Raw genomic sequence first — 13,746 nt, 5'->3', positions numbered from 1 at the left:
TAAATGTTTGCATTTTGTAACAAGCCTCCTCTAACAGTCGGTCAAACACATTTTCTTTGTCTTGCCGAATAGTCACTACTCAAAAAACCCTATTTAATTTGTCAAATAGTGAAAATCTAAATTCTAGTTTAACACATTGGTTTCCAAATTGCTCACCCACAATATTTAGAAATTGGGATCCGAAGAGTTTAAAATCAACCCCACTGACAAATCCTCTGTGATTTTCTTCAAAGCTATTCTTATGTAACTTGGCTTGATTCTCAATTCCTGATCAATATTTTGTTTCTTTCAGAAATGGACATCGCGAGAAGTTTCTCCTTCAGTGGATTTGATTTGTTCACCGATGAAAATGATACTTATTTTGACAGCTTCAGCGGTGAAGATTATCCTTCCCTGGATTTTAACGTTAGCCCCTGTACCGTTGAACTTCATGACAACTGGATCAACACGACACTGGCCGTTGTCTACAGCCTGGTGTGTTTCCTCGCTGTGACTGGGAACATGGTGGTAATGGTGGTTTTACTTTACAATCGACGCACAATGTTGTACACAGACATCTACCTGCTTCACCTGGCAGTGGCCGATCTCCTATTCGCCGTGACCTTGCCCTTTTGGGCAGTGGATGCCACATCTGGCTGGGTGTTTGGTGATGCCATGTGTAAGATCATCAGCCTGTTACAGGAAGTTAACTTTTACAGTGGGATTCTGTTACTGGCCTGTATCAGTGTTAATCGCTGTCTGTCCATCGTCTACTCCACAAAGATCCACCAGCAGAAGGGGCCATTTCTAATCAAGGTGATCTGTGCTGCTGTCTGGGTGTTGGCCATTCTTCTGTCTTTGCCTGTTCTGTACAAGGGTGAATATACTCCACCTAGACTGAACAGAACCATGTGTTATGAAACACACATCGGCGAATCAGCTGAAACATGGAGAGTAACAACCAGGTTTCTGAGGCACTTTATTGGGTTCCTCGTTCCTCTGGCTGTCATGATCTTCTGCTACAGTGCGGCGATTTGGAGACTGTGTGAAACGAGGGGGTTCCACAAACAGAAAGCCATGAAAGTCATCATCGCGGTGGTGCTGGCCTTCCTCATCTGTTGGCTCCCGCACAATATCACCGTGTTCATCGACACGCTGATGAGGGCCAAACTCATTGGTGAGACTTGTGACAGGCGCCATCATATCGACAGGGCTCTACTTGGAACCCAAACCTTGGGGTTCCTGCACAGCTGCATCAACCCAATCCTGTACGCATTCATCGGGGTGAAATTCAGGAGCAACTTGCTCAAACTTCTGTCTGCAGAAGGGATCATTAAACAAAGTGGAAGGCCACATTTTAAGAGATCTGTGTCCACTTCCTCTGAATCTGGACTGATTTCAAGCACCATATAAAATCTTTGTAATAGAGGTATTTTAGCCAAACAGTAAGATCGCAAATAAAAATGAATGGGCGAAGCTGTTTTTAGAACAAAATAATTGAGTAACAGCGCTGAGCGATGTTTAGATTTGAACAGAATAAATCAGCTTTTCTCTGATGGTTCTTTGTGTTGGTTTCCAATGCTGAATGGTCACATAAACCGGAGCTTTTTCCAGTGTTGCAGCTCTGCACCAATCTCCACTACATCATGTTTATCTTCTGATTACTTAACTTTGATCATAATCTTTAGTGTCACAAGTAGGCTTGTATTAACACTGCAATGAAGTTACTTTGAAAATCCCCTCGTCGCCACATTCCGGCACCTGTTTGGGTACACGGAGGGAGAATACAGAATGTCCAATTCACCAAACAGCGCGTCTTTCGGGACTTGTGGGAGGAATCCGGAGCACCCGGAGGAAACCCACGCAGACACGGGGAGAACGTGCAGACTCCGCACAGACAGTGACCCAAGCCGGGAATCGAACCTGGGACCCTGGAGCTGTGAAGCAACAGTGCTACCGTGCCGCCAGGAGTATTTATAGCATTTCCTGTTTTTATTTGTTCTCCTTATTGTTCTTCTTATTCCTTTTCAATTGAATCTGTATATTTTTTATTCGTTTACGGGATGTGGGTATCGCTGATTAGTCCAGCATTTATTGTCCATCCCTGGTTGCCCTTTGGAAGGTGGGGGTGAGCTGCCTTCTTGAACCGCTACAGTCCTTCTGGTGTAGGTACACCCACAATGCTGGTAGGGAGGGAGTTCCAGGATGTTGCCCCAGTGACAGTGAAGGAACGGCGATATACTTCCCAGTCAGGGTGGTTGTTTATTCAGGAACCCCAGCTCTGGATGCCCAAATTATCTTCTTTTTAAAGCCCTCCCATTGTCCATTTACTGCTTCACCTGCTTTTTCCTGATTTAAATCCACGTACTGCATTTAGACCTCTTCCAGCTGAGTATATTTGTCTTTGATTGTTCCGTGCCCCTTTTCATAACTATTTTAGACCTAATGATAATGTGATCGCTATTTCCTCAATGCAACATGCTTCACCTTCCCCCTTCCATTTCCCCATAAACAGATAAACACCATCTCCTGCTTCAATGGGGTGGAAACGTACTTGACATGAAATATCTTCTGCACACATTCCAGGAGTTCCTCCACCGCTTTTCCCCTTTGCACTGTTGTCCCCCAATCTATTCCTGGATAATTGATGTGCTCTGTTATTAATGCTCTAATGTCCGCCTCCTCTCACATGAATATTTCCATACTTCTCTGATTTTAAAATCTTGAATTTCTTTGCAATTTTGTGCCTTTATCCTTTTTCCCAATATTGGTGCCTGTAATGTGCGAGGACGTGAGGGATGTGGGAGGTGCGGAGGATGGATATGGAGATCCGTAAGGCAGTTGCTGTGCATCAGTCAAACTGCGGTGAAGGAAAGGGTGTCCCATGAGCAGATTTTTTGGAAAGTAATGCTGATGGAATGGCCCTGAAGGGAACTGAATTGCCAAAGTGAAAGTTGCTGAATTGTAACCACTCTGAACAAAACAGCACTCTCTCAGAGCTTATGACTGAGAAATAGTTTAAAAACAGTTTATGCAAAATAATCATGTTTTATTTGCTTCCATGTTAGGTTAATGTTGTAACCAAAAGCTTATTCAGCAAATACGTCTAAGTATGTTTGTAAAGGTGACCACAAGTTTCTGGGTGAGCAGACAAATTGTTAACATTTGCAGCTCACGTTATCTGTAACTAACAGCAGTCTGTGAGAACATGGACATCAGTTAGAGATATATGTTCTGAACTCCGGGAAGTTGGAGGTAATGGGTGCGTAAACTGCGACAAGCTCTATCAAGATCGTGGGAAATAGAGATATAAAGACACATCTTGCAGAATGAAGGCAGTCACCCGGGAGTTTGAGCAACAATGTATGTAACTTCTGTGGCAAAACGCCCTTTGTGATCTTGATGTTTGGCCGTTGGTACGTAACATTTAACTTTTAATAAACTGCAAATTGACTCTGTGTATAAGAACTCATTTTTGGCATGAAGGCAGTGCAGTATTACAAATACACCTTTATTTGTCTGAGTGTTGCTTTAAGAGAGTTAAGACTGTGGCGGTGTGCAGTGTGAACAGAGTTGAAAGAGTGAGTGATCCAACGGATTGGAGGGTAGCTAATGCAACTCCACTTTTTAAAAAAGGGAGGGAGAGGGAAAACGCAGAATTATAGACCGGTTAGCCTGACAGCGGTGGTGGGGAAAATGCTGGAGTCAGTTATTAAGGCTGTAATAACTGAGCATTTGGAAAGTGGGGACAGAATCGCTCCCAGTCAGCAGGGATTCACTAAAGGGAATCATGCTTGACAAATCTTCTGGAATTTTTTGAGGATGTGACCAGCAGAGTGGACAGGGGTGAACCAGTGGATGTTGTGTATCTGGACTTTCAAAAGGGTTTTAACAAGGTCCCACACAAGCGATTAGTCAGCAAAATTAAAGCTCATGGTATTGGGGGGAATGTATTGACGTGGATAGAGAACTGGTTGGCAGACAGGAAGCAGAGATTGGGAATACACGGGTCCTTTTCAGAGTGGCAGGCAGTGACCAGTGGGGTACCGCAGGGTTCAGTGCTGGGACCCCAGCTCTTCACAATATACATTAATGATTTGGACGAAGGAATTGCAATATCTCCAAATTTGCAGACGACACTAAGCTGGGTGGCAGTGTGTGCTGTGAGGAGGGTGCAGAGAGGCTGCAGGGTGACTTGGGCAGGCTGGCTGAGTGGGCAAACACTTGGCCAATGCAATATAATGTGGGTAAATGTGAGGTTATCCACTTTGGTGGCAAAAACAGGAAGGCAGATTATCTGAATTTAGGAAAAGGGGAAGTGTAACGAGACCTGGTGTGAAGGTGGAACAGTCGCTGAAGGTTGGCGTGCGGGTACAGCAGGCGGTGAGGGGACTAATGGCACGCTGGCCTTCATAGCGAGAGGATCGGAGTATCGGGGTAGGGATGTCTTGCTGCAGTGAGACAGGGCCTTGGTGAGGCCACACCTTGAGTATTGTGGCAGTCCTGGTCTCCTAGTTTGAGGAAGGACATTCTTGCTGTTGAGGGTGTCCAGCGAAGGTTCACCAGACTAATCCCCGGGATGGCAGGACTGACATATGGGGAAAGACTGGATGGACTGGGCTTGCACTGACTGGAGTTTAGAAGAATGAGAGGGAATCTGATAGAAACATCTAAAATCCTGATGGGACTGGGCAGGCTGGATGCGGGAAGAATGTCCCCGATGTCGGGGACGTCGAGAACTAGGGATCACAGCCTGAGAATAAGGGGTCAGCCATTCAGGACTGGGATGAGGAGGAACTTCTCTCAGGGAGTTGTGAAGTTGTGGAATTCTCTCCCACAGAAAGCTGCTGGGGCCGGTTCACTGGATATATTCCAGAGGGAGCTGGGTGTGGGCCCTTGCGGCTAAACGGGTTCCAGGGGTACGGAGAGGAAGCGGGAGTGGGGTACTGAATTTGCCATGATCGGCTACGATCATATTGAATGGGGGAGCAGGCTCGAAGGGCCAAATGGCCTCCTCCTGCACCTCTTTTCTAAGTTTCTATGTTTCAAAATGCTGCTGATGTGGTTTTTCCAGCATTTTCTGATTGACATACTCGGCTGGCTTGGTTCATAAAAGCAAATGAAATGAAATGAAAATCGCTTATTGTCACAAGTAGGCTTCAAATGAAGTTACTGTGAAAAGCCCCTAGTCGCCACATTCCGGCGCCTGTTCGGGGAGGCTGTACGGGAATTGAACCGCGCTGCTGGCCTGCCTTGGTCTGCTTTCAAAGCCAGCGATTTAGCCCTGTGTGCTAAACCAGCTAACCCAGCGGATGCAGTTGACTGCAGACTGGAGAGTTTTCAATTCCTGCCAGCAAAGCTTGGCAATTTTCATTGGAGACGTTTCACACCTTTTTCCCTGACTGCAGGCTTCCCTTGTTGGTACACACAGCATCGGACTGATCACAACGCCGTCACAAAACAATCCAGGTAATGGTGAGAACAGCATCGTGATAAATTGTAGTTGGAGAGTTCAGTGGAAGAACTCTGAAAGAAACCGCACAGGAATTTCCTGGAAGCCCAGTTGTTTACACATTGACACAAGATTTTTACAAAGAGGAGAACCAATAGATGCCAGTCAGCATAAACAGGAAACCTCAATGAGCCTTCCAAAAAATGTGCAAGAGATTTGCAAATCACCCTGAGGAAATTGTTGGGTATACCCGATTACAGCAGGTCACTGGTATGAATTTACGATAAATAAATAATCTTTCACTGACTGATGCCAATCCACTTGTGCCCTATCCCTTGAAATACCTGTTGCTGTTTGCTCTTGTTCTTTATGATCCATGACCTCAATTCCCTCGCATGTTCCCCGTCTCAATTTCTCTGATTGGACCGTGGCCTTTAGCTGTCGTACCTTTTCCTTGATCTCCAGCTTTTGTGTCTGTTCAGTTAGTCCGTCTGACTATTTCCTCGCAAGTCTGACCTCAGTTGACCCAGTAGATGTGAAATTCCTGCCAAACCAAACGATGCTCCGATTTCCCTCGTCAATAAATGGTAGCCTGAGGTTACTGTGCTTACGAACGTAGGAGTACACCTACTGACTCACTTGGCTGATTATGGCTGAACCGATTACAGTTTCGACCCCACACTGCCGAAAACCATGGAAAGGAAATGATCAAGGTTCAAGAACAAAGAACAAAGAAAAGTACAGCCTCCCTGTTATTTGTGATATATATAAATGATTTGGAATGAGAATGTAGGAGGCATGGTTAGTAAGTTTGCAGATGACAGCAAGATTGGTGGCATAGTGGATAGTGAAGAAGGTGATCGAGGATTGCAACAGGATCTTGACCAATTGGGCCAAGGGGCCGATGAATGGCAGATGGAGTTTAATTTGGATAAATGTGAGGTGGTGCAGTTTGGGAGATCAAATCAGGGCAGGACCTACTCAGTTAATGGTAGGGAGTTGGGGAGAGTTACAGAACAAAGAGATCTAGGGGTACAGGTTCATAGCTCCTTTTCGTTTAAGAAAATATTTTATTGAAGTATTTGTAACTTTCACAGTTTAACAAATTTACCAAATTAACATTTGAAGCAATCTAGCAGCCCGACGCACGCAACCACACCACAATAACACCCTCCCGCCCTAGCTCCTAACCACATCACAATAACACCCTCCTGCCCTAGCTCCTAACTACCTCACGCAACCATATCACAATAACATACCTAACAACCCTCCCGCCCTAGCTCCTAACTACCGCACGCAACCACATCACAATAACACCCTCCCGCCCTAGCTCCTAACTACCTCACGCAACCACATCACAATAACACCCTCCCGCTCTAGCTCCTAACTACCTCACGCAACCACATCACAATAACACCCTCCCGCCCTAGCTCCTAACTACCTCACGCAACCACATCACAATAACACCCTCCCGCCCTAGCTCCTAACTACCGCACGCAACCACATCACAATAACACCCTCCCGCCCTAGCTCCTAACTACCTCACGCAACCACATCACAATAACACCCTCCCGCCCTAGCTCCTAACTACCTCACGCAACCACATCACAATAACAATCCCAACCCCCCTCCCGCCCTAGCTCCTAACTAACTCACACAACCACATCACAATAACATACCCAACCACCCTCCCGCCCTCGCTCCTAACTACCGCACGCAACCACATCTCAATAACATACCCAACTCCTTCCCGCACTAGCTCCTAACTACCTCACACAACCACATCACAATAACATACCCAACCCCCCTCCCGCCCTAGCTCCTAACTACCTCACGCAGCGACATCACAATAACATACCCAACCCCAATCCCGCCCTAGCTCCTAACTACCTCACGCAACCACATCACAATAACACCCTCCCGCCCTAGCTCCTAACTACCTCACGCAACCACATCACAATAACATACCCAACCCCCTCCCGCCCTAGCTCCTAACTACCGCACGCAACCACATCACAATAACACCCTCCCACCCTAGCTCCTAACTACCTCACGCAACCACATCACAATAACATACCCAACAACCCTCCCGCCCTAGCTCCTAACTACCTCACGCAACCACATTGCAATAACATACCCAACCCCCTCCCGCCCTAGCTCCTAACTGCCTCACGCAACCACATCACAATAACACCCTCCCACCCTAGCTCCTAACTACCTCACGCAACCACATCGCAATAACATACCCAACAACCCTCCCGCCCTAGCTCCTAACTACCGCACGCAACCACATCACAATAACACCCTCCCGCCCTAGCTCCTAACTACCTCACGCAACCACATCACAATAACATACCCAACCCCAAACCCGCCCTAGCTCCTAACTACCTCACGCAGCGATATCACAATAACCCCCTCCCGCCCTAGCTCCTAACTGCCTCACGCAACCACATCGCAATAACATACCCAACAACCCTCCCGCCCTAGCTCCTAACTACCGCACGCAACCACATCACAATAACACCCTCCCGCCCTAGCTCCTAACTACCTCACGCAACCACATCGCAATAACATACCCAACCCCCTCCCGCCCTAGCTCCTAACTACCTCACGCAACCACATCACAATAACATACCCAACCCCCTCCCGCCCTAGCTCCTAACTACCTCATGCAGCGACATCACAATAACACCCTCCCGCCCTAGCTCCTAACTACCTCACGCAGCGACATCACAATAACATACCCAACCCCCTCCTGCCCTAGCTCCTAACGACCTCTATATTAGATTCTCTGTGTTTATTTTACACTGCCGTGCCTCCCATTTTCTCCCCCCCCCCCCCCCGCTGATGTTCAGTTTTCCTTAAAGAAGTCGATGACCGGCTGCCACCTCCGAGCGAAGCCCTGAATTGAACCTCTCAAGGCGAACGTAATCTTCTCCAGCCTGAGGAACCTTGCCATGTCACTAACCCACACTCCTGACTTCGGAGCTCCGGGTCCCTCCATCCCAGCAAATTCCGTCTCCGGGCCACCAGGGAGGAGAAGGCCAGAACATTAGCCTCAGTCCCCCGCCCCCCCTCCGAGCCCCCAGATCTTCCGATATCCCAAATATTGCCATTTCTGGACTCGGAGTCACCCTCCCTTCCAGGACCTCTGGCATGACGTCCGCAAATCCCTGCCAGAATCCCCTCAACTTCGGACACGCCCAGAACATATGCACATGATTCGCCGGGCTATGTTTATAGCTCCTTGAAGGTGGAGTCGCAGGTGGACAGGGTGGTGAAGAAGGCATTCAGCATGCTAGGTTTTATTGGTCAGAATATTGAATGCAGGAGTTGGGACGTCTTGTTGAGGTTGTAAAAGACATTGGTAAGACCACACATGGAACACTGTGTTCAGTTCTGGTCACCCTATTATAGGAAGGATATTGTTAAACTGGAAAGAGTGCAGAAGAGATTTACGAGGATGCTACTAGGACTTGATGGTCTGAGTTATAAGGAGAGGCTGGATAGTCTGGGACTTTATTCCCTGGAGCGTAGGAGGCTTAGGGGGGAACTTATAGAGGTCTATAAAATAATGAGGGGCATCGATAAGGTAGACAGTCCACATCTTTTCCCAAAGGCAGAGGAGTCTAGAACTTGAGGGTTTAAGGTGGAGAGGTGAGAGGGGAGAGATACAAAAGAGACCAGAGGGGAATTCCTTCACACAGAGGGTGGTGAACATCTGGAACGAGCTGCCAGAGGCAGTGGTAGAGGCGGGTACAATTTTGTCCTTTAAGAAACAGTTAGACAGTTACATGGGCAGGATGGGTATAGAGGGATATGGGCCAAAAGCGGGCAAGTGGGACTCGCTTAGTGATAGAAACTGGGCGGCATGGACAAGCTGGGCAGAAGGGCCTGTTTCCGTGCTGTAAACATCTCTGACTCTATGACTCGAAGCCTGTTCCAATCATGATGCCTGAACTAAGAAAAACCCTTCTGCCCTCACTCGGTCCGTATCCCTCTATTTCCTCCCTATTCATGGACCCATCCAGATGCCTCTTAAATGTTGCTAATGTGCTGCTTCCACCACATCCTCTGACAGCGTGTTCCAGGCACCACTCTCTGTGTGAAAAACGTACCCCGCACATCTCCCTTAAACTTTCCCCCTCTCACCTTGAACCTGTGCCCTGTGTAATTGACACTTCCATCCTTGGAAAAAGCCTCTGACTATCCACCCTGTCTATGCCTCCCATAATCTTGTAGACGTCTATCAGGTCTCCCCTCAGCCTCCGTCTTTCCAGTGAAAACAACCTCTCCTCATAGTTTATTCAACCTCTCCTCATAGCCAACACCCTCGAGACCAGGCAACATCCTGGTGAACCTTCTTTGCACTCTCTCCAAAGCTTCCATGGCCTTCTGACAATGTGGTGACCAGTACCGCAAGCAACACTCCAAATGCGGCCTAACCAAGGTTTTAAATAGCTGCAAGATGATTTCCCAACTCCTGTACTTAATGCCCCGGCTGATGAATGCAAGCATGCCATATGCCTTCTTAATCATCTTGGCCACCTGTGTTGGAACTTTTAGGCAACTGTGGACCTGCACGCCCAGATCCCTCTGTATGTTGATGTCCCTCAGGGTTCTGCCATTTACAGTATAAAAGGCACCTTCCCATGCAATCGCAGAAGGTGTAACACCTGCCCCTTTACCTCTTCCACGCTTAATATCCCAGGTCCAAAACACTCATTCCAGGTTAAGCAGCGCTTCACTTGCACCTCTTCCAATTTGGTTGATTGCATTCGCTGCTCCCAATGTGGTCCCCTCTATATCGGAGAGACCAAACGCAGACTGGGTGATCGCTTTGCTGAGCATCTTCGGTCTGTGCGCATTCAGGACCCTGACCTTCCCGCTGCTTGCTATTTTAACACAAGACCTTGCTCCCATGTCCACATGTCTGTCCTTGGCCTGCTGCAGCGTTCCAGTGAAGCTCAACGCAAACTGGAGGAGGAACATCTCATCTTCCGGTGAGGCCTTCTGGTCTCAACATCGAATTCAACAACTTCAGATCCACTTCGACCCATTTGCTTTCATCCCATTTCATTTTAACTGTTTTTTACCATTTCTTTCTCTCTTGCCTTTCATTATATATATTCACCCGCCCATCTTAATAATAATATAATAATCGCTTATTGTCGTACGTAGGCTTCAATGACGTTACTGTGAAAAGCCCCTAGTTGCCACATTCCGGCGCCTGTTCGTGGAGGCTGTTACGGGAATTGAACCCGCGCTGCTGGCATTGTTCTGCATTACAAGCCAGCTGTTTAACCCACTGTGCTAAACCAGCCCCAATTCACCTTTTGTTACCCTTTCTCCCCTTTGCTTCCCCCTTCCCCTCCCCACATCTACAGTTCACCCTCGGATGTTAGTTTCTCTGCTGTTTGGCCTTTAACACCTTTTGTTCTCTCTGGGGACTGCCATTCGCTCTCTTTCCCCAGGGTTACTGTGGCCATTAGCACCCGGTTTCCCTGGGTTTCTGTGGCTATGACTCATCTTTCATTCTCACTCCACAGTGTAAATATTTCCCACTTTCTTTGCCTGTTAGCTTTGACAATGGGGCATCTGGACTCGAAACGTTTGCTCTTTTCTCTCCCTACAGATGCTGCCAGACTTGCTGAGATTTTCCAGCATTTTCCTTTTGACTCCTCAGTCCCTTTGTTCCTCTGATTTCCGAAGCCTTTCCCCATTTAGAAAATAGTCTATGCCTCTAATCTTCCGACCAAAGTGCATAACCTCACATTTTTCCACATTGTATTTTATTTGCCACTTCATTGCCCACTCTCCTAGCCTGTCCAAATCCTTCTGCAGCCCCCTTGCTTCCTCAATACTACCTGTCCCTCGACAGATCTTTGTATCATCTGCAAACATAGCAACATTGCCTTCAGTACCTTCCTCCAGGTCATTTTGTTTTAATTTTTAGAGTACTCAATTCATTTTTCCCAATTAAGGGGCAATTTAGCGAGGCCAATCCACCTTCCCTGCACATCTTTGGGTTGTGGGGGCGAAACCCACGCAAACACGGGGCAGCACAGTAGCACAGTGGTTAGCACTATGGCTTCACAGCGTCAGGGTCCCAGGTTCGATTCTCGCTCGGGTCACTGTCTGTGCGGAGTCTGCACGTTCTCCCTGTGTGTGCGTGGGTTTCCTCCGGGTGCTCCGGTTTCCTCCCACAGTCCAAAGATGTGCAGGTTAGGTGGATTGGTCGTGATAAATTGCCGTTACGTTAGATGGGGTTGCTGGGTTACGGGGATAGGGTGGAGGTGTGGGCTTAGGTAAGGTGCCCTTTCCAAGAGCTGTTGCAGACTCGATGGGCCGAATGGCCTCGTTTTGCACAGTAAATTCTATGATGCAAACAAGGGGAGAATGTGCAAAGTCCACAGGAACAGTGACCCAGAGCCGGGATCGAACCTGGGACCTTGGCGCAGGGAGGCAGCCGTGCTAACCACTGTGCCGCCGTGCACCCCCATCTTCCAGATCATTAATGTATATTGTGAACAGCTGTGGGCCCAACAAAAGAGAAGGAAGGGGGGAATATCCGGCCAAGGGTGAAGGGGGAGGGGAGGGGAGGGGGGAATGGAGTAAGAAGGGGTAGCCAACCACAACAGAAAAGAAAGAAGAGCTGCAGGGGGGGGGGGGAAGACGAGGGAACACAAACTGGGAGGAGAGCACGGGAAACGACAACGACCATAATGAACAGAGCAGGGCAGCAGCGAGTAAGGAAGTACAGGGGGAGGGAACGGCGGGGGCCGAGGTGGGGGAACGGCGGGGGCCGAGGTGGGGGAACGGCGGGGGCCGAGGTGGGGGAACGACGGGGGCCGAGGTGGGGGAACGACGGGGGCCGAGGTGGGGGAACGGCGGGGGCCGAGGTGGGGGAACGGCGGGGGCCGAGGTGGGGGAACGGCGGGGGCCGAGGTGGGGGAACGGCGGGGGCCGAGGTGGGGGAACGACGGGGGCCGAGGTGGGGGAACGGCGGGGGCCGAGGTGGGGGCAGACACACAACAACAGTGAAGACCGACGGAGAAGCAAGCTCAAGCACCCCTCCACCCAGTTCTGTTGTGTATTGCCGGTGTTGAATGTAGTCTCTTTGTTAAACCCAACCCCTCCAAAAGACATGTATAATGTAATGGTCTCTCCAATGCTTCTATGTATATCTCCCCAGATTTTACTTGCCCACCCCTTGGCTTTTTATTTCTGTGTTTTTTAAAATCTATATCGTGATTTTTGTTTTTATTGCTCTTTTTTGCTTCTCTTTGTGTAAATATACCATGTGCAAAAAAACCCAGTAAATAACATTTAAAAAAATAGCTGTGTCCCAACACTATTCATCGGCTGCCATCCTGAAAAAGACCCCTTTATCCCCACTCTCTGCCTTCTGCCTGTCAGCCAACCCTCTATCCATGACAGGATCTCACCCTCAACACTCTGAGCTCTTATCCTTTAATAATAATAATATTTATTGTCACAAGCGGGCTTACATTGACACTGCAATGAAGTTACTGTGAAAAGCCCCTAGTCGCCACATTCCGGCGCCTGTTCGGGTACACAGAGGGCGAATTCAGAATGTCCAATTCACCTAACGTCACGTCTTTCGGGACTTGTGGGAGGAAACCGGAGCGCCCGGAGGAAACCCACGCAGACACGGGGAGAACGTGCAGACTCCGCGCAGACAGTGACTCAAGCCGGGAATCTAACCTGGGACCCTGGCGCAGTGAAGCAACAGCGCTAACCACTGTGCTACCATGCTGCCTCCTGTACTGCACCTTGTCAAAGGCCTTCTGAAAATCTAAATAAATCGGATCCGCTGGTTCTCCTTTGTCTAGCTTCCTTGTTACCTCCTCCAAGAACTCGAACAGGTTTGTCAGACACAACCTCCCCTTGACGAAGCCGTGCTGACTCAGTCCTATTTTACCATGCACTTCCAAGCACTCCGCGATCTCATCTTTAATAACAGACTCTAAAATCTTACCAATGACCGAAGTCAGGCTAACCGCCCTATAATTTCCCATCTTCTGCCTCCCTCCCTTCTTAAACAGGGGTGTTACATTTGCCACCTTCCAGTCCTCTGGGACCCTTCCTGCCTCCAGTGATTCCTGAAAGATCATCACCAATGTCTCTACAATCTCCTCAGCTATCTCTTTTAGGACCCTGGGGTGTAGTCCATCTGGTCCAGGTGATTTATCCACCTTTTGACCTTTCAGTTTCCCCAGAACCTTCTCCTTAGTAATGGTCACTGCACTCACCTCTGCCCCCTGGTTCTCCTGGAGCTCTGGCATCCCACT

At 48.5% G+C, this 13,746-nt stretch overlaps 2 protein-coding genes across 2 annotated transcripts in view; both read left to right on the top strand.

Annotated features, from left to right (window-relative positions):
• Nucleotides 1-1,540, top strand: part of LOC140407748 (C-X-C chemokine receptor type 2-like) — a 179,930-nt gene extending 178,390 nt beyond the window's left edge. Inside the window, exon 2 of the mRNA XM_072495037.1 lies at nucleotides 293-1,540. Coding sequence (XP_072351138.1) covers nucleotides 295-1,392 — 1,098 coding nt within the window. The 5' untranslated portion in view covers nucleotides 293-294 and the 3' untranslated portion in view covers nucleotides 1,393-1,540. The remainder of the gene's footprint in view (nucleotides 1-292) is intronic.
• A 3,852-nt stretch (nucleotides 1,541-5,392) lies between these two features.
• Nucleotides 5,393-13,746, top strand: part of LOC140386005 (C-X-C chemokine receptor type 2-like) — a 30,167-nt gene continuing 21,813 nt past the window's right edge. Inside the window, exon 1 of the mRNA XM_072468628.1 lies at nucleotides 5,393-5,448. The gene's annotated coding sequence lies outside the window, so the exon portion shown is untranslated. The remainder of the gene's footprint in view (nucleotides 5,449-13,746) is intronic.

This window comes from Scyliorhinus torazame, chromosome 2 (genome assembly GCF_047496885.1).
Source record: "Scyliorhinus torazame isolate Kashiwa2021f chromosome 2, sScyTor2.1, whole genome shotgun sequence".
NCBI lineage: Eukaryota > Metazoa > Chordata > Chondrichthyes > Carcharhiniformes > Scyliorhinidae > Scyliorhinus > Scyliorhinus torazame.
The sequence above is the reverse complement of the archived record's forward strand: the minus strand, read 5'-3'. Positions and strand labels throughout refer to the sequence as shown.